At 36.0% G+C, this 20,589-nt stretch overlaps 2 protein-coding genes and 1 non-coding gene across 3 annotated transcripts; 2 read left to right on the top strand and 1 right to left on the bottom strand.

Annotated features, from left to right (window-relative positions):
• Positions 1–531: 531 nt before the first annotated feature.
• TRNAV-AAC lies at positions 532–605 on the bottom strand. The gene has a single exon. It is a non-coding gene; the product is annotated as a tRNA-Val (tRNA).
• Positions 606–707: 102 nt separating this feature from the next.
• LOC110899394 (DNA mismatch repair protein PMS1) lies at positions 708–8,475 on the top strand. The gene is made up of 11 exons (XM_022146276.2): positions 708–1,089; positions 1,642–1,965; positions 2,058–3,242; positions 3,611–3,867; positions 3,950–4,076; positions 4,786–4,854; positions 4,951–5,024; positions 5,102–5,167; positions 6,424–6,527; positions 6,627–6,808; positions 8,122–8,475. Exons 1-11 carry the CDS (start codon positions 844–846, stop codon positions 8,245–8,247), a joined length of 2,760 nt encoding a protein of 919 aa, XP_022001968.1. The 5' UTR covers positions 708–843; the 3' UTR covers positions 8,248–8,475.
• Positions 8,476–10,838: 2,363 nt separating this feature from the next.
• Positions 10,839–13,868, top strand: LOC110899393 (protein FAR1-RELATED SEQUENCE 5-like). The gene is made up of 5 exons (XM_022146275.2): positions 10,839–10,925; positions 11,018–11,828; positions 11,934–12,192; positions 12,305–12,868; positions 12,959–13,868. The coding sequence occupies exons 2-5, from the start codon at positions 11,122–11,124 to the stop codon at positions 13,307–13,309; spliced, it is 1,881 nt and encodes a 626-aa protein (XP_022001967.1). The 5' UTR covers positions 10,839–10,925; positions 11,018–11,121; the 3' UTR covers positions 13,310–13,868.
• Positions 13,869–20,589: the final 6,721 nt, after the last annotated feature.

Here is a 20,589-nt window from a genome sequence, read left to right as displayed (position 1 = left end):
AGATGATTGAGAGAGAGAGAGAGAGAGAGAGAGAGAGAGAGAGAGAGAGAGAGAGAGAGAGAGAGAGAGAGAGAGAGAGAGAGAGAGAGAGAGAGAGAGAGAGAGAGAGAGAGAGAGAGAGAGAGAGAGAGAGAGAGAGAGAGAGAGAGAGAGAGAGAGAGAGAGAGAGAGAGAGAGAGGGGTATTGTGAGGTGGGGTCCATTCCTATCTCAACCAATCACACCTTTTTCTTTAAAAAAAAAGTTTACCACTTCACTAAGTGTCTAAACCATTGCCAACACTTTTCACCAAAGTTTAAACACTTTTGACTGATTGACATGGCGCGCTCTGATTGATCGGTTTTTCGGTTTGCCACTCCAAAGTGTTTAACCACTCCTAACACCCTAAATATAGTCAAAAACGTTTTTTTTTTTTTTTTTTTTTTTTGTTATAGCCGGTTTTCTAGATACGGCTAGTTTTTCTAAACTCCAAAGTCCAGGCCGATTTAGAATCTTTGCATTAAATAGGCAAAAAAAGTAAAACATAAAAATATGGCTTCGCCCGGGTTCGAACCGGAGACCTTCAGTGTGTTAGACTGACGTGATAACCAACTACACCACGAAACCAGTTTGGACTCTCATTTATATTTAAAATATAAGTACAACTACAATTCACCATTTTCATTTTGGCGGCAACACACTAAAATAAATATAAACTAGGGCTCCAAAAAACCCCCCAATTCCCCAAATCAAATGTTTCTTCCATCATCCAATTCCATCTCGCCGGTAATCCATTATTTCCGGCGACCGGTAAACCAGTAATTTATCATTTTATCAATAAACAATCAATCTACCAGTTGCTTCAATGGAAGCTAGTGACGTAACTTCACCGGCGTTAACATCTCCGTCGATAAAACCGATCAACAAGAACGCTATTCACAGAATCTGCTCCGGTCAAGTGATTCTGGACCTACCATCCGCCGTTAAGGAGCTGGTGGAGAACAGCCTGGACGCAGGAGCCACCAGCATCGAGGTTTCGTTGAAAGAATACGGTGAAGAATCGTTTCAGGTTGTTGATAACGGTTGCGGCATTTCACCGAACAACTTCAAGGTATATATACATTGTGTATTATAATTTTATAGTTTAGTAATTAGGTTTAGAGCTGCAAACGAACCGAGTACTCACGAACTGTTCATAAACACTTACCGAATGAGATTTTCTATTCGTGTTCGTATTAAGGAAATGAACGAGTTTGTGTTCCTTTTGTTAATTTTAGGTAACAAATGCAACAAACACAAAGGAATGTTAGTGAACACAACTAAGCGTATATGAACATAAACGAACACAAACAAACGAATATAAACGGACACGTTACCGAATGTTCAAGAACGGAAATGAATGAATGGGGCCTCCATTCATGTATGTTCATTTAACTAACCAAACAAAATTTCTCTGTTCGTGTCCGTTCATTGATTAAACGAATGAACACAAACGGACTTCCCGCCGAACGGGTCACGAATTGTTTGTTGAACTTCTGTTCGTTTGCAGCCCTAATGAGGTTTATTGATGATTTAGTGATTCTGTAATTTTGTTATTTTACAATTTTGTGAGTGAGGTTTTGTTGATGATGTTTGAGTTTTAAATTTTTAATACTTGTGATAGGTTCTAGCACTTAAGCATCATACGTCGAAACTGTCCGATTTTCCTGACCTTCAATCATTGACGACTTTCGGGTTTAGAGGGGAGGCTCTTAGTGCTCTGTGTAACTTAGGGGAGTTGACAGTGGAAACGAGAACACAAAATGAGAAGGTTGCGACACACTTGAGTTTTGACCGGTTTGGTTTGGTTACCGATGAGAGAACAACTGCTCGGCAGGTTGGAACGACTGTTACCGTGAAAAAATTGTTCTCCAACTTGCCTGTGAGATGTAAGGAGTTTCATCGTAACATTAGAAAGGAGTACGGGAAATTAATTTCGTTACTAAATGTGAGTGGTTCTTGTCCTTTTTAGCTTATTTGATTGTTTGTTAAAGTTCAAAGTATATCTCATTTTCTATTGAATTCTTGCTACCAATCCAGGCGTACGCTCTTACTGCAAAAGGGGTTCGTTTGGTGTGCAAAAATACAACCGGAAAAAACAAAAGTACAGTAGTACTTAAAACACAGGGAAGCGGTTCACTCAAAGATAACATCATTACAGTGTTTGGAACAAACACTTTCACCTGCTTAGAGCCCGTGAGTCTATTTATATCAGAAACATGCCAAGTGGATGGCTTTCTTTCTAAATCTGGCAATGGTAGTGGACGAAGTTTAGGCGATCGACAATTTTTTTTCGTTAACGGCCGACCTGTTGACATGCCAAAAGTCAGCAAGCTTGTGAATGAATTGTATAGATCCGCAAACTCAAAGCAATATCCGGTTGCAATCATGAATTTTGTTGTTCCGACTAGGGTTTGTGATGTCAATGTAACCCCAGATAAACGAAAAGTATTTTTTACCGATGAAGGGTCGATTTTAAGTTCGTTAAAAGAAGCTTTGTTGAAGATATATTCCCCAAATCTTGCTAGCTTTTCAGTACAGAAAGCTGATAGTGATTTTAAAAAAGAAACTAGCAGTGTTGTGATTGAAGATAACGAGACCGCTGGATCGCCACCTGTTGTTAATCTGATTGACGTTGATGATTATAGTTTGTCGAAGAGAGATTTTACACTAAAATTTCATGGTGTGAAGAAAACCGATAACGTTACTAGGGGTTATAGTAAGAATCATACAGTTGTAACGAGCAACACTACTTATAATCGGCAGTCATCATCATTATCATCATCGTACAACCCAACGACGCATAAAAGTGTTGATGAAGGAACGGATTCACCTCGATCTGTGAGTCGCGTTCAGTCACTGCTTACATCATTTGTTGCTGTAAACAAAAGAAAGCATGAAAGCATCGGTAATACTTTATCTGAGGTCCCCGTTCTTAGAAACGGGCCCACCATTCGTCAATCAGTTGATCAAAGAAATAGTTCAAGTTCTGCATTTGCAAAATCTTTAGTGAAATGCCATGTGGTTGATGACTCTGATGAAGTTGACCAGAACGAGTCAAAGTTAAAGCCTTTCAATCGTACTCTAGTGGATGAACACAATGATGAAGTTGACCAGAACGAGTCAAAGTTAAAGCCTTTCAATCGTACTCTAGTGGATGAACACAATGATGATTTAGAAGCCTCACCTGTTAACGTTGTTAAAACTTCTGAACAAGTTGAAAAGGTATGCCAGTTACAAGTTTGTATGATTGTTATATTATGTATCAAGAAAATGTGAGCATAGTTATAACTCAGAGTATAGTACACGGATGGTCCCTGTTGTTTACCAAAAATTTTTGATTTGGTCCCTAGCTTTCTAAAAGTACAAGGATGGTCCCTGTGGTTTGCATTTTGTAACGCATTTAGTTTCTAACTTAGACCTGCTAAAACCTTTAGATTTGTTGGCTAGGGACTAAATGTGTTACAAAGTGCAAATCACAGGGACCACTCGTGTAATTTTGGAAGAAGGGATCAAATTCAAAATTTTAGTAAACCACAGGGACCATCCGTGTACTTCACTCTATAACTTTTAGTATCTTGCTTCTTATGCAGGACATAATAAGAATTGAGACGCCTAAATCTATTTCAAAATCAGCGTTAGACGCTTCATCTCCCGAAAAAATTAATGATGATATGTCAACTCCGTTAACTGCTTCTGAACCACCTTTAGATTCACCGATGTCTTCTTCTCGTTCGAAGATGTGTTATGAGATGCAGTTCAGTTTTGAGGAATTAAAGAAAAAGAGGCAGCAAAAATTAGCAGCATTTCAAGCAAGCAAAAATACACTCGGAGTATCAAAGACTAACGGGTCCGAAACCATAGAATTTTAACGGCAAATTATCACAAAGTTCTGCTTTTTAACCGTTTCTTTTTTTTTTTTTTACATACAGATGCTATGCTGACGCTTCATTAGAACTTTCTCAAGTGGTAGAAGAGGATGCTAAAGCTCAAGCTTTATCTGCAGCAGTGAGTGAATTAGAAAAGTTATTCAAGAAGGAAGATTTTGGCCGCATGAAGGTTAATATTCCTTCCCGCTTGTTTAAATTGCAGTTCGGTTCGGTTCGGTTTTTACCTTTAACCATAACCATAACCATAACTGCTAGCTTCAGTTATGGGATTCCCTTAACCATAACCATAGGTCCATAACCGAACTTCGGTTTTGGTTAATTGGTTATGAAACTCGGTTATGGTTCGGTTTTGGTTAATTTGGGTTAATTATTCATCTTTCCCATATTACTTGTGACTTGTAATTTTAAACCAAATAACAGATATTATACACTATACAGTGATCATACTTAATGTTTACTGCTAACATATTCGGCTATAGTTGTCTTGTTACAATCATATTTATAAATAAAACAAAGATACAGAAAAGCCATTAACATGCATAAAATCAGCCAAATTTTATCTAATGATTATTTTTAAACCTCTTAAAACTAACTATATTGCATAGAAAGCTTTATGTACATGTTTATATATGTATATAAAGAGTTTTAAATCTTGAACATGTATATTTTAAATTTAGATATATTTTAAAAGCATGACTTAATTTTTTTCGGTTCGGTTCGTTTAACGTTTGGTTATGGGACACCCTTAACCGTAACCGATTAATCGGTTAATCAAATAACCCTAACCATAACTATAACCATCGGTTAATCTCGGTTGTTGGTTAATTCGGTTCAGTGGCGGTTCGGTTAATTTTTTCTGTTCTTTCTTTTTTCTCTAGGTTATTGGGCAGTTCAATCTTGGATTTATCATTGGCAAGTTAGAGCAAGACCTCTTTATTGTAGATCAGGTCTTGCTTCTTTACTACTATATATATTTCATGTTCTTATGTTGTAATTTTATATTCTGTAGCTGACAGTTTAATGTCGTTTCCTTCTTATATCAGCATGCTGCGGATGAGAAATACAATTACGAGCGTTTGTCACAGTCCACCATCTTAAACCAACAACCTTTACTAAAGTACACACAGTCACGCACATAATATATATTCGTCGATAGTTATTTTCTGATTTGTCTTCCTTTTACATGATACAAAGGCCAATTCCGGTAGAGTTATCTCCTGAAGAAGAAATAATCGCATCAATACACATGGATACTATCAGGTGAGCTATCCCGGCTATTATTCAAGTTTTTTACGCCCCTTTCAATGGGTCATTTTTAGTATTCATTACAGAGTGTTCGGATAGAGTAAAGTACACGAATGGTCCCTGTGGTTTACCAATTTTGGATTTAGTCCCTAGCTTTCCAAAGTACACAAATTGTCCTTATGGTTTGCACTTTGTAACGCATTTAGTCCCTAGCGTTTTCCAAAAAATTACATGGATGGTCCCTATGTTTTGCACTTTGTAACGCATTTAGTCTCAACCACCTTTAGTACAGGCACGCAAGATGGAGGTAGCAGAGATGAGAATGCTAAGATGGATGTGTGGCCACACAAGGTTAGACCGGATAAGAAATGATGTTTTTAGGGAAATGTTAGAAGTAGCTAGTATATCAGATAAGATAAAGGAGGGAAGATTGAGATGGTTTGGGCATGTGAAGAGGAGGCAGACGATAGAACCAGTTAGAGTGGTTGAAACCCTCGAGGTGGAGGGGAGGAGGAGTAGAGGCAGACCCAAAATTACTTGGGATGAGCGGATTAGGCAGGATTTGCAAAAATTGCACCTCTCTGAGAACATGGTCCATGATAGGAGCTCGTGGAGACGTAGGATTAAGGTTAAGGATTTCTAGGAGAGGGTACATTTGTGTTTTTAGGTGTAGTGTATGGGCGTACATAAGTAACTATGTGTATAGGATGTTTTGTACAGTTGTGTTTCTAGGTGTAGTGTATGGTCGTAGATATGTAACTATGTGTATAGGCTGTTTTGTGTTGTCATATTTGTTCTGTTCTACCATGCACTATTTCGCAACTCATACTACATTGGTAGCTTCATACACACACACGCACACCTCATGCTCTATTTATTTCTTTCCTGGGTGTTTTGGAGCCGAGGGTCTCTCTGGAAGCAGCCTCTCTATCCCTAGGGGTAGAGGTAAGGTGTGCCTACATCCCACCCTCCCCAGACCCTACAAATAGCTTTGCTATTTGTGGGATTTTACTGGGTATGATTGATTGATTGATTGATACCTTTAGATTTGTTGGTTGGGGACTAAATGCGTTGCAATGTGCAAACCATAGGGACCATCCATGTACTTTTGGAAAGCTAGGGACCAAATCCAAAATTTTGGTAAACCACAGGGTCCATCCGTGTACTTTACTCATTCGGATATTATGAAATTTGATAAAAGACCGCTTTAAGTGCCGTTTAAGTTTTTTTATAATCAATGCTTATATTCGTCACTCTTTAACATCATCCAGGAAAAATGGGTTTTCGTTAGAAGAAGACGCAGATGCTCCTCCTGGGAACCGCTATAAATTAAAAGCCGTCCCTTTTAGTAAAAACATAACTTTTGGTGCTGCAGGTTACCTACAATATTATTTTTTATTTTAGCAAAAAGCATAACATAATATGCGAATGTGATTCCATTTTTGTTTATATTTGTATTTGTTCGTTTTTGCAGATGTGAAGGAGCTTATATCTATTTTGGCTGATAGTGAAGGCGAATGTTCAATTATGGGTACTTATAAGATGGACACTACGGATTCGGTGTGTCCTCCAAGAGTACGTGCAATGTTGGCATCACGTGCCTGTAAATCGTCTGTTAGGATTGGAGATCCACTTGGAAGAAACGAGATGCAAAAGGTACTTCTCTTTTTCAACTTGTTTGACCAGTTAGAGATTAAACGTAAGTTACCAAAACAACCCTTTTTTTAATTGACCCGGACCCGTTTCGACCCGAACCCGTTCCGACCCGAACCAAAACAACCCTTTTTTAATTGACCCGTTTTGACCCGAACCCGTTCTGACCCTAACCCGTTTTGACCCATGACCCAACCCGACCCGACCCGACCCGTTTGCCAGGTCTACTCGTAACCCTGACCCATCTGTAAGTAAATGAGTTACAATTATACCGATCTCTAATCATGTGACTTAAGAGTAGATGAATGAGTAAAATTTCAATTTAGTTTGAATAGAAAAGGTTAACAAAAATGGAGTCAGAACTGTATTTTTTTTTCCAAAAATATGGTAATTCTTTTAACAATTTGTAAAAGTGATGTATTCTTTTTGGTTTTTATAAAATGTTGTAAACGGGGTTTTTAACCGTGTGTTCTCGATCTTGTATACTTGCATTGAAAAGCTTTACTTTTTTATTTTTATTTTTTAATTTACGGTATAATTTGGTTTTTTCGTGAGTATTTGTAATAGTTAATATTTGTTATAACTTTTAATAAACATTGTTCTTTTTTTACATTTTGATATAAATTTTATTAAAAACTTAGCTGTATCTAGGGGTGTAAACGAGCTGGTCCGAGCCCAAGCTCGGCTCGTCATGTTTTTATTAGCTCAAGCCCGGCTCGTGTTGAGTCTACTTATTTGAGCTCGAGCTCGGCTTGCCGGTAAAACCTAAAGCTAGGGCTCGGCTCGACTCGAGCTATTTTGAGAACAATCTCAAACGAGCTAAAATCTCGGCTTGAGTTTGCTTCGATATCGCATAAACGAGCCAAAGTTCGACTCACCAATGTTATTAGTTTAAATGATATGGGCCTAAGTTGAAACCGACTTGGTCTTTTTTGGATTGGGTTATAATCATCATTATTATTATAATATATATGAAAAAAACTAAAATTTTGTTTGGGCTCGTTTAGGACCGCGAGCCTAAACGAGCTTTGTATTTTATGCTTGAGTTCGTGCTCGATAACGAAACGAGCTGTATTTCAGGCTCGGGCTCGAGCTCGTTAAGGCTCGGCTCGTTCGAGCTTTTAACCAGCCGATCCCGAGTAGCTCCTGAGCCTCTGGGCTTGTTTATACCCCTAGTTGTATCCAACATAAAGTATTTTATAAAATATTATAAGATCCAATAATATTTTATTTTGAATACAACTCAGTTTTAATAAAATATATTTTATATATATAAATTTTGTTCTCTTTGGCTTGTCTTTTATGCTTGTATGTAGATAGTTGAACATTTGAGGGGCTTAAGATCACCATGGAATTGTCCACATGGCCGACCGACAATGCGACACTTGGTGGATTTAAGGACCCTGCGTAAAAGGTCAGACGAAGACGATATAGTATTATAGTGTTATCAGCTATTATGGTTGAGATTTTATTTTTGTAAGATGTATATAGTTCAGGAAGGTTGGTTCTGTGATCTTCTGGTGTTCTATCTTTTGCTTTTTGTCTCACCAACTGGGATGTAGGTTTTAGTTTACATCAGGAGTATTATTTGAAGCCTAAATTTTGTAGTTCTGTTTAATTACTACTAGTAGGGTGCCCGCGCGATGCGGCGGGGACGACACTTTGGATTGCGACACTCGTTTCTGGTAGTTTTCTTATTCGTATAATATTTATAATAACATTATTGTGATGGATATATGTCATTAGTGTTACACATATGTAACACTAATGTGTAACACTAATATTTATTTTTTTTTTATAAAAATTAATAATCAAAAGACAAAAAATAAAAGATAAGTTGTTATAATTGTAAAGTATGTTTATTTTATTGGTTAAATTATAAAATATAATTTTATTCTTTAAAGTTCGTAATTTTTTTTAAATATCCGTATAGTACTTATCCAATAAACTTTAAGTTTAAAATTTTTGTTTTTATAAAAATAAAAAATAGTATTTAACTCGTAAGTACGTTTTAGAGCTTTAACTTAAATTGTTAAATTTCGGTTTTTTACAGATATAAAAAATTTATATTTTTATAAAATTTCAAGAACTTTTTTTTATAAAAAATAGGATGTTAAGAGTTTATATCTTTATTAACTTTATATGATACTAAGTTCAGATTTTTAGTTCCTAACTAATCTTATCTATATGAGTCTACTTTTAACTTATAATCCCTAAAAATATGCAACACTATCTAATATGTATCTAGTCAAGTTGGTAAATAATTCTTTTGAAATTGACTAATATTATCTATAACAATATAGTTGAAATTATAATTCCTAAAAATTTGCAACACAATTTAGTATTTATCTAGTAAAGATTGTAAGTTTCTGGAGTATTTTATTTATATTACTTGTTACAAAAAATGTTTATAAAAGAATTATTTTCTTATAAAAACAAAATGTTCTGTTTATAAATAAAGTAAAAAGCTGTTTTACACATGTAAAGTTTCGTTTTTTATAAAAAAAAAATTATAATCAAATGACAAAAAATAAAAGATAAGTTGTTATAGTTGTAAAGTAAGTTTATTTTGTTGGTTAAATGATAAAGGTTATAATTTTATTCTTTTAAGTTCATAACTTTTTTTAAATATCCACATGGTACTCATCCAAAAAATTTAAGTTTAAATTTTTGTTTTTATAAAAATAAAAAGTAGTAGTGGACTCGTAAGTACGTTTTACACCTTTAACTTTAATTGTTAAATTTCGTTTATATATATATAGAGTAGGAGTTGTGTGGAAAGTCATATTTTCCTAGAAAGTCTAGGAAGCAATAGTATAGTGACATGTGGCAGGGATGTATTTTAACTAGAAGGGCAAACATGTAATTGCATATATTTTTTTTATTTTTGGTAATTATCTCAATTTATATATTTTTGCATGTTTCGTTTTTGTAACTGATTTCTATGCATCAAATTCGGGATTGTAGTTTCTTTTCAATCCAAATCTATTCCAAATTCCACGAACACGAAACACACATCTATATATTATAATCCGATCATTCTATTATTCACCAGCAAAGTTCTTATTCTATATTTTTTAAGTCTGAAAGATCATGGCTTCGAACACCCTCGCTGATGGTGGAGATGGTAATTGCAGTTACTTTTTTAGCAGTTTGTCTTGTTTTACTATAACCTTTAGTCAAAATATTCAGATTGTTCTTGATGCTGTGTTTTAACAGCAGAGTTATTGAGCTTTAGTAAGTACATCAGATTACACATGGTTTTCCTAATCTTGATGCTGTGTTTTAACAGCAGAGGTCACCTTGTTAAAATCCACAGTTGTTTTTTACGAGCAAAACCATCAAGCTTTGTTATTGGTGATGTGTTTTAACAGTCATACAGATTCTTATTGCATGTGTTTTAACCGTATTGTGTTTAACAAGTTTCCTGTTGTAACAGATATTTAGGTTGTAGTCAACGTTTTATATAAATCATCTGAATGTTGTCTTTTAAATAGTGTTGTGTTTTAACAGTTATTGAGTCTGAAGACAATTTTTTTTAGTGTTCCAAATTGGATGTTGTGTTTTTTAAAGTAATGTGTTTTACTAGTTATGTGTTCTAATTTAGTTTCTCATTGAATGATGTGTTCTAAATGTACTCTGTTTTACTAGTTATGTGTTCTAATGTAGTTTCTTATTGAATGATGTGTTCTAAATGTACTGTGTTCTACTAGTTACGTGTTCTTATTGGATGTTGTGTTTTAAAAGTAATGTGTTTTACTAGTTATGGGTTCTTTTTTGTAGTTTCTTATTAAATGATGTTTTTTAACTGTAATGTGTTTTACCAATTAGGTGTTTCAACAGATGCTGAGGTTGTGGCAAACCATCATCATGTTATTGGTGTTGTGTTTTAACAGTCATACATGTTCAGGGTGTTTTTGTTCATTGTTTCACATGAGTTGGATGATGGTTTGTAGTCCGAAGGTCACCCCTTTTTTACATAGTTGAATGGTGTGTTCTAAATTCCATAGTTGCAGTTTTTTGTTCATGTTTATTTAAACTCTTTATGTGTAAACATCAGTTTGTTATATGTGATGTGTTTTCAACAGTTGTTGAGTTTGATGTGAATGTTTTTTTATAGGTTCACCTTTTATCATTGAATCGCTGTTTTTTAAATTGCATTATGTTTGGTTAGTAATGTGTTTTATACCCTTTTTTTGTCATGTGTTGTAGATGCACCTAATTACCAATTACGTGGTGTTGAACAAGTTTCTCCAAACACTGGAACGAAGAGATATATTCCGGATTCACCCTCTTCGTTGACGCCAGCAGAGGGAATGTTATTCGACACAGTTGATGACGCATATAACTTTTATAAAACTTACGCAGAAGCGGGAGGTTGGACTGTAAGGAAGGGCACACAGCACGAGAACCGTGGTATTGTTATAAACAAGTACTTTTTCTGTTCAAAGGAGGGTCAAAAAGACTTTCGACCAGTTGATACTTTAGTTGAACAGCCGTCCGATAGGTGGGTACGTAGGGTACCATCCAAAAGGACCGGATGCCAGGCTGCGATCAGAATAAAACTTACCGATGCTAAGAAGTATTTGCTTTATCATTTTATAGAGGCGCACAACCACGATTTTGTGCATGAAGAAGATTTACATCTTCTCAAGGAAAACAGGGGTATTAATCGTGCACACGAAGAGATGATAAACAAGATGTCACATCTCAACATCGGGCCTGTTCGTGCATTTAACATTATGAAGGAAGTGTATGGTGGGTTCGACAAAGTCGGTGCTACCAAAGTCGATTTTAAAAATTTCAAGAAAGAGTTAAATCTTTTTATCGGAGAGTTTGATGCGGAAATGTTTGTCAAGCGTCTGATGAGGAAAAAGGAGTTTTTACCGAACTTCTCTTGTGAATATGAAACCACAGACGAAGGTGTGTTGAAGTGCATTTTTTGGGCCGACGAGGATATGAAGAGAAATTATTATATGTTTGGGGACGTTATATCATTTGATGCTACATACAAGCGTAACAAGTAACGATGAGTTTATTTTTTTACATATTCATTGTGTTTTAAATCTTACTGTGTTATAAATACATCATGATTTTTTTTTCATCGCTGATTGTGTTTTTTTTAAAGGTATAACATGATGTTTGTCCCTTTCACTGGGATTGATAATCATAATAGGAACGTGACACTTGGTGCTGCAATTCTCGGTTCGGAAACGGCAGAGACGTATAGCTGGTTACTTAGGGCGATCAAGAACGCATACGGGTACGCGCCTCCTGTAATCGTTACTGACCAAGACCCTGCGATGAAAAGGGCTATAGCTGATGTTTGGCCTGAGTCGAGGCATCGGTTATGTATGTGGCATATCATGGATAAACTCACTACAAAGGTCTGGGTTTTATATGGCAGGGTTTTATTTTTTTTATTTTTGTGTGATTTGTTCTGTGTTTTAAAAATTTTTCTTTTTTTTTTGTCATTCACGATACAATGTGCCATTTTAGGTCGGGGCTGCCCTATGTTCAAATACAGATTTCAGGAAAAGATTGTCTGCAGTTGTTTGGACTGATTCTCTATTGCCCGAAGCTTTTGAGGCTGAATGGGCCGCTATTATTCATGATTTCGGTTTAACCGACCATGAATGGCTGACGTATATATATGGGCTACGTGAATCATGGATTCCAGCTTACTATCGTGAAGAAGAAAGGTCTGGTCTTATGCGGACATCATCTAGGTCCGAAAGCGAGAATCACTTTTTTGGAAAAATTAGCAATCCAAAGTGCACGTTAGTTGAATTTCTTAGCCACTTTGATACGGCTATTGAAGCGCAAAGGCATGAGCACCGAAAAAACGATCATGACACTCGATACACCAACCCTGGAGAGTGGAGTGATTTTGTTCTCGAGAAGCAAGCAGCTCAAATATATACTAGAACTTTATTTTTGGATGTTCAACTCGAGATTCAACATGCTATTCATCGTTGTACGAGTGTCAGATTAGATCACGTCGGTGATTTCATTAAGTTTTTTATAAAGGATCTCGATCAGCCATGTTCTTCGTTCTTCGAGGTGATTGTTTATTTTTCTTTATGTGTTCTTATTTTTTGTTTATTATTTATTTGTTTATGAACTGTGTTTTATTGATATTAAATGTTACAGGTTATGATACGCGAGGAGGATGTTACTGTTAAGTGTATCTGCAACAGGTTTGAGCAGTTTGGGCTGTTGTGTAGTCACATTTTTTGCGTGTTACGGATTCTTGATATAAGGGAGTTTCCTAAACAATATATATTGAGGCGTTGGACGCGTGAAGCTGTTCCAAATAGTTCCCCCGGGTCCATTCTTACGGATGGTGGAGATCCAGATCGTAGTGACGAGGTTAACCGGTGTGTTTGGGAGATTAGTCACGCAACGGAGTATGTCGTGAACAAGTTGATTTCAAAATTTGATAAGTTGTCTGATTTTCGAGACCATATCAAGCAGTTTATGTCAGTCGCGGATGAAGCTTAAATAAATGCACCTCCCAAGACACGACGTAATCGATTTGCTGAACTGCTAGGAGTTGCTCCAGAGAGCACGGCCACTATCCGTGTTCCAGTTGGTACCAGGTTCAAGGGCTGTGGTTCTCATAAACGCCTTAAATCTCAAAAGGAGCGAGCCATAAGTCAGTCTGGAAGTAAACGTCGTCAATGTTCATTATGTAAAAAATACGGTCATAACAGAGTAACGTGCTGGAAATACACCGTGGCTGGGGCTGAGGCAGGTTCTTCGCGGAATGCTGGAGGTAATGAAGACACAATTCCTGAAGGAGATGCAGCTATGGTTGTTCAAGGTGATGGTACTGGATTGGACGATGATGATGATGTGTTTTACACATCTGGAAACGATGCAGATATGGACGATGAGGAGATGGCATAGTAGGATCTTTTTTTATCAATATTCTAAGTATTTTGCTGAACTATCCGTTTTTCAGTTTTATTTTTTTATCGTATGTTTGTTTTGGGATTTGGTTTTGGTGAATTTAAGACTGATTTGTATTCGACATTTTATGAAAATCGTTGCTTTTGTGTTTTAGTTTTAAGCTCTTTATTTAGTAGCCATCTGTGTTTTACGGGATTCTTGATTTGTTAGTGGCTTTGGCATATTGTTTACTTCGTTAAAAATGTGTTTTAAACGTGTTTTAATCCATAAAGTGCAGTTTTCAACTGTGTCTTAAGTACTCACTTTGTTCCAGAGTAACGAGCATACTTTTTAAATGTTAATGTGTTTTACTAGCCATATGTGTTTTATACGATTTCTGATTTGTTCGTGGTTTTGGGCATACTGGTTACTGTGCAACAAAGTGTTTTACATGTGGTTTTAACTATAAAGTGCAGTCTTTCAACTGTGTTTTAAGTATTAACTTTGTTCCAGACAAAACACAAGCCTTTTAAATGTTAATGTGTTTTAACATTTTTAATTTGGATTATGTTCCTTAGAATCCATCCGCCTGTTATACGTAATGTGTTTTCACAGATATTCGAACCTGAAGTCATTCTTTTTTATTCTTGAAGGTTTTTGTAAACTATTTAGTTTCTTTTATTTGATGTTAAAGTGCTTTAACTTTGTTTTAATATGTGTTTTCACAGATATTCGAAGTTGAAGTCAATCTTTTTAATACTTGAAGGTTTTTGTAAACTCTTTAGTTTCTGTATTGATATTAATGTGTTTTAAGTTTGTTTTAAGGTATAGATGCTTGATGACATGGATAGGTTGGTTCCCAGATCACATTATTGGCACTGTGTTTTAAGTATCTAGACTGTGTTTTAATAGGTCATAGAACTGTATGTCCTTTGTAGATTGAAACAAAGTAATAATATAGCCATAAATTCACAAGGTTGAAGAGGTTCAAAGTTAACATATTCGTACTTGTTAAAGTCACTGAGATAACTGAACAAAACGGTTAAACTGGGTTTTAAGAAAATCAGTGCACAATACGTCAACAAACTACCGCTAACAAAGTTTTTTTTTCGAGAACATGTCATTTTAAGCTAGTTATCCAATCTTGCAAGGATTGTGTCATAGGCTTTTGCTTCTAGCCTCTTTTTTTCATCCGCCGTCAACTTGTTATATTTAGCAACCTTAGCTTTAACAAACCCTCTGTACTCGTTTCCTTCACTTAGGAGCATCTTCGTAATGTACTTACGCCGCAGATCATCAATCTCTTTGCTCTGCTTGTATGAAATCTCACCCGCATCAGTGCACTCATTTGAGAATCCGCATTCCCAACCTTTTCCAGATACGCCCTTGTATGTTTCCATATGGCGCATCAGGAAGACGCCACAATCGATTACATTATTTTTTGTACGCCATGGCATTTCCAATCGTACCGGCTCAACTTTATCGATCACCCCGCCCGCCGGATGCCCATTTTTTTCCAAGTACACCGATAAAGCATCACGCTGCACGATAAACAGTTTAAATCAGCGCTTCTGTTTTAAACTGAATGCATTAAAATGATCAACGTAATTAACAAAGAGATAAATTTAAAGTTCTGACTCAGTGTGTTTTAAGCTCTTAATACCGTTATTATGTATAGGCACAATACTGTAGTAAAGTAATAAAGTAATACACATGTAGAGGCACAATACAACGTAGAATTAAGTAACAGTGTGTTTTAATTTAATATTATATGTTATTATGTTTTACACTGTGTTTTAAACATTCACTAGTGCTGATAACGTATCATTCATTTTATCAACTGTGTTTTAGCACATTAAACTTATAATTCTCATGAAGTGGGTTTTAACACATTAAGTAACAGTTTAAGTAACAGTTTAATGTGTTTTAACACATTAAACTTATAATATCATCATTTAGAGTCATTTTATTATCACATGTGTTTTAACATCAAACCTTATTCATCTATCCGAACACCTTTTGTAAACATTTTTTTGCAGTTTTTAATTTTTGTGTTTATAAAAAAATTGTAATCAAATGGCATGCATTTATATAACACAGGACTTTTGTATTTTATATATAGACGGGCGTACCAATTTTTCCGGCCTTTTTTTGTATTTCGCTTGCATTGAGACATCCTTAGCGCTGTTGTCCAAAACTTCTACCTTCATGTCCCTTAAATTAAAGCATACACAATAGAAATGAGCTTCGTGTAAGACTGGTACAAAGATGAGGGCATGTTCAGGTATCTTTTTGACATCAGCTGAAACTAAAACCGGTTCCATGTTGTCTCCGAACGTTTTTGCTCTTGATTTTGCATTTTTAATGTAGTCGTCTTCATTCTGCATTTCAAATTAATCGTGTTAAACAATATTACTAAAGTTGACAACTTAAATTGCAATTCCAATATGATCAGCCTTACCAACATATTTACTGAACAGAACAGGCGTGCGATGCTCCCCTTTAGCTTGAATTTTTCTTCGTAATTCAACAAATCCGCCCACGCGCTTATTACCAATATGTGCACCTCGATTCCCGGCAATAATGATTCGAGCGGAGATCTCATCACCGGCACTCCTTTCTTAGTTCTAAAGACAACATCCCTAATGTATACAAATGTGTTTTATTAAATGTGTTACAATTTATTCATCAGAATCAGTTTCAAACTATTGTGTGAAAATATTATTTGTAGAAACATTCTTAAATTAAAGTGCATGTTGATAACATACCACATTGATCCCCAGGCTGAGAACATGTATGAGCTGACGGAGAGCTCAGCGTTTTCAAGCTTTGCCTTAATCGACACTGCTCGCTTCACGTAAGGAGACCTTAGAGCATCGGTCAACTCTGTTTGTCTTTCCGGTCTTATTTTCGGCTTTCCAAGGTCCAGATCGTGTATAAGCTGCCCACGTCTAATCGTATATTCGTACTCCTCCTGTGTTTTCTGGGAGATTGGTGTGACGGCGAGTGCGGTCTTCTCCATTTCTTCAACCTGAGTCTTCTGTGCGGGCGGCTCAATTACTGCAAGCTGAGTCGTCTGTGTGGTTGTCTTGTCAACCGTCTTGCATACCTCTTCTGCCAATGAAGGTGTCCACTGCGACAACTGTGACATATCCAAATTCTCCTTATTTGCCTCTTTTTCCGGTGTTTTATCATCAGGAGTTTGTGGCTGTTTGGTTTTCGTACACGGTGATCCGACCTTTTTCAACTTATCTGTCCACAATTTGTGTACTTCTTTGATTTTTTCACTTTGGGGGTACAATTGGAAACCTTCTGTAAAAGTGTCGGTTATCCTTTTTACACATTCGTCGAATTGATTCAAGAACACCTCCAACATTCCCACATGTACCTGAATTACATCATACACACTTTATCATATTCTTATTTCTCCAATTATGCAACGTGTTTTTACCAGAGTTATAATGTGTTTTTTCCTATCAATATTTGTGGTTCTTTTTTAATTTTTTTTGTTATTTGTGTTTTACCTACCAGCAGTGTGTTTTAGCAATCAGAAGGTGTATTAAATCAGCATTTATGCTAGTTCCTAATCCTGCAATATGTTTTTACCATTATTAAAGTGTTTTACCATTTTGGAAAATGATATTTACCAATCATTAGTTTGTTTTTTTATTATGCTCATCAGTATTCTGTTTTACCAATAAATAGTGTGTTTTAATAATTCCAGATTCAGTTTTTTGGTATTCTGAATGTGTTTTTTAGCAAACAGAATGTGTGTTTTAAATGATCAGGCTGTTAAACCAGTAATGTGTTTTACCATTCTTAAAGTGTTTTACCATATTGAAAAATGATATTTATAAATCATTATTTGGTTTTTATATTTTTTCCATCATTATTCTGTTTTAACATTTAGCAGTGTGTTTTACTAATACCAAATATGGTTTTTAGGTATGATGATGGTTTTACCATTATTAAAGTGTTTTACCATTTTGTAAAATGATATTTACCAATCATTAGTTTGTTTTCTTATTATGCTCATCAGTATTCTGTTTTACCAATAAATAGTGTGTTTTAATAATTCCAGATTCAGTTTTTTGGTATTCTGAATGTGTTTTTTAGCAAACAGAATGTGTGTTTTAAATGATCAGGCTGTTAAACCTGTAATGTGTTTTACCATTCTTAAAGTGTTTTACCATATTGAAAAATGATATTTATAAATCATTATTTGGTTTTTATATTTTTTCCATCATTATTCTGTTTTAACATTTAGCAGTGTGTTTTACTAATACCAAATATGGTTTTTAGGTATTATGATTGTGTTTTAAGATGTTAAGTATAAATACTTGGAAAATTAAAAGATTACCTCGTCGCTTTGTGTCGCTGGTGTCGATCCATATTGAGATGCCATAGATGAGCTAATTCCCGGCTGACTTTGTTGTGTTTGTCCCCACTCGCCGGTTTCTCGGTAGTATCTTTCTATATCAGATGTATCTATAAAAGGCACTCGTTCCTGGCCAGCTTCTTCATTCATGCAATCTGCGAAATCGGTATGGAAACCCGCATTAACCGGGATTTCATCTACAACACGCGCATTTTCCGGGCCACTTTCATTACAAATTTTCTTCTTCCCAGCTTCTCCGGCTTTCGACAGTTGCTTTTCAGTCTGTTTTTTTTTCGGTACCGGTGAGACCGGAGGTTTACCATGTGTTTTACCGGCCGGCTCACAACAGATTTTTTCCTTTTTTCCGGAACACATTTGGTAATGTGTTTTTCAGCCTTGGGTTCATCTTTTTGCTTTGTTTTCACTACTTCTGCTTCGATGTCATCATCACTCTTTTTTGCAAATGGATACCTTTGTTCCGGTTGCAACTCATACTCTTCCACTAAGATTTGATCTAATCTGACCGAGTCCAACTTTATGCTTACTGCCTCGATATCGTCATCATTGATATCTTCGATGAGATGCGTTGCTCTTTGTTCACCTTCTTTGTATATCTTCTGGTCACGTATCAACGCAGCCTGTAAAAAACCAAATAACGAAACTGACGTCAGATGTGTTTTAAAGTTTTGGTATACTTCTGTAACACCTCGAATTTTTGTGTCCAATGATGTGTTAACACGTGTCATTTGATTACACGTGGCATCCATAATAAATAAAGGACTAATTTTGACAAACCTTGAAAGTATATAAATTCGAGGGTTATAAATGTCAACAAGGGTAATTATACTGTATAGTAACCCTAAATAAATGCTTGTACCTTCAAACGAATAAATCATAAATTGTACGGAAGCGAAACGCGGAAGAAAGTGAGAGATTACGAGCTACAGGGGTTAACTGTGTCAACATGTTTAAAATTACCTCTGAGTGACCCTTTAACGTTCCCAAGGCTTCGTAACATTATTATACGCTCACTAGAATATACTGCAAAAATTCCGCGAAGTTCCGTCTTAAAACGAAAGAGTTATACTCAAATTCGTATGAGAAGGGTTAAAAGCGTCAACAGCGAAAGTTAAGGCTTTCCAAATAATTTATAAATAAACCGGGGACTTTATAACGCGGGTAAATAACACGAGGCCCCTATCGGTAAATAACCGAGGGCCAAACCGCAAAGTTACCCCTTCAAACCTGAAAGGTCAGGTAAATCATTACGAAAGATTTCGTTATTAATTACCAGATTCTGTAATCATGACAAAAGATTTAAAATTTCTGAATTATAAACCTCAGGCGGCCCGCGTGAGGTTTAGACTTAAGTTGAGGCGGGCCGCGAGCCACCTCAATTACGCGTCTGAGTTCTTAAACTCAGGCGGCCCGCATTAAAATGGCATGGAACTCCCATGCGGGCCGCGTGGGACGCCCAGATGCAGAAACATTGTAACTACTTGACCTTTGGACCATTTGAACGACCAAACACCAATCAATGAGGCATGGGTGACCCCTACTCGACCCATAACCCTCTAATACACCTGCCATTCATCCAAGGGCACTTGTAGAGTTGTGTGTAATGATCTTGAGCCATGACATTTGCTATAAATAGCACTAGTAAGTTCATAACATTCACAACATCAAAAACACACATCTCTGATCATTGCAAGAGCTCTCAAGTCCTTTTCTCTGCTCCATAAGCAAGAACACAACTTCTGTAAGTGATTTAACCCTTTGTGGTTTCACATTTCCTTAGTAAATGGCTAAGAACCAAACCGTCGTAACTACGGTTTGACTTTACAATAAATCAGTAATGGTTCAGTCTTATGACGAATCAAAAGTGGTTATGAGTTGGTATTTATGTGGGTAATAAACCTCTAAAATGGTTCCCCCTGATCACCACTCTAACTATGTCAAATGTCGAGTCAAACGTGCGGTTAAAAAGCCAACAGAAAGCTATTTTAGCGATTTATGCATAATCTGTAATGTATATGTTATGGAACCTGTTTTGATAATCATAAAACATGATAATAAGTATATAAACTTGTTTGCGCTCGTTTGAATCGATCATTTGCTATATTGAACCGGTTCGGAGCCGAATGTCGCAAAAGTTTGACTTTTGCTTTGACTTCAGTTCTGACCCGTTTTAGTGAGGTATAAATATACCTTAGGACTCTCTTAGGACCAGGTCACATGTTGGTATAAACCTCTGTGGTCGGTTCATGAGTTATCCGAGTCTTTTGCGCATTTCCGTCATTCGCCTAAAAGTTGACCGTAACGGCCTTTTAAAAATTAAAACGAGTATTTCGGACACGTGAACGGACCAAAACCTTTCTTATTAGATTATAAGCATGTCCTTAAAGTTTCACGTCAATCCGAGGTCTAGAATGAGAGTTATGCTAATTAGCGCAATTTAAATAAACTTTTGTAATAAACGGCGCAATTAGCATAACGCCTATCTAAACCAAGA

The sequence above is a fragment of the Helianthus annuus genome, chromosome 1 (assembly GCF_002127325.2).
Source record: "Helianthus annuus cultivar XRQ/B chromosome 1, HanXRQr2.0-SUNRISE, whole genome shotgun sequence".
Classification (NCBI taxonomy): Eukaryota; Viridiplantae; Streptophyta; class Magnoliopsida; order Asterales; family Asteraceae; genus Helianthus; species Helianthus annuus.
Note: the sequence above shows the minus strand (reverse complement) of the source record. Positions and strands in the feature narration are given on the sequence as shown.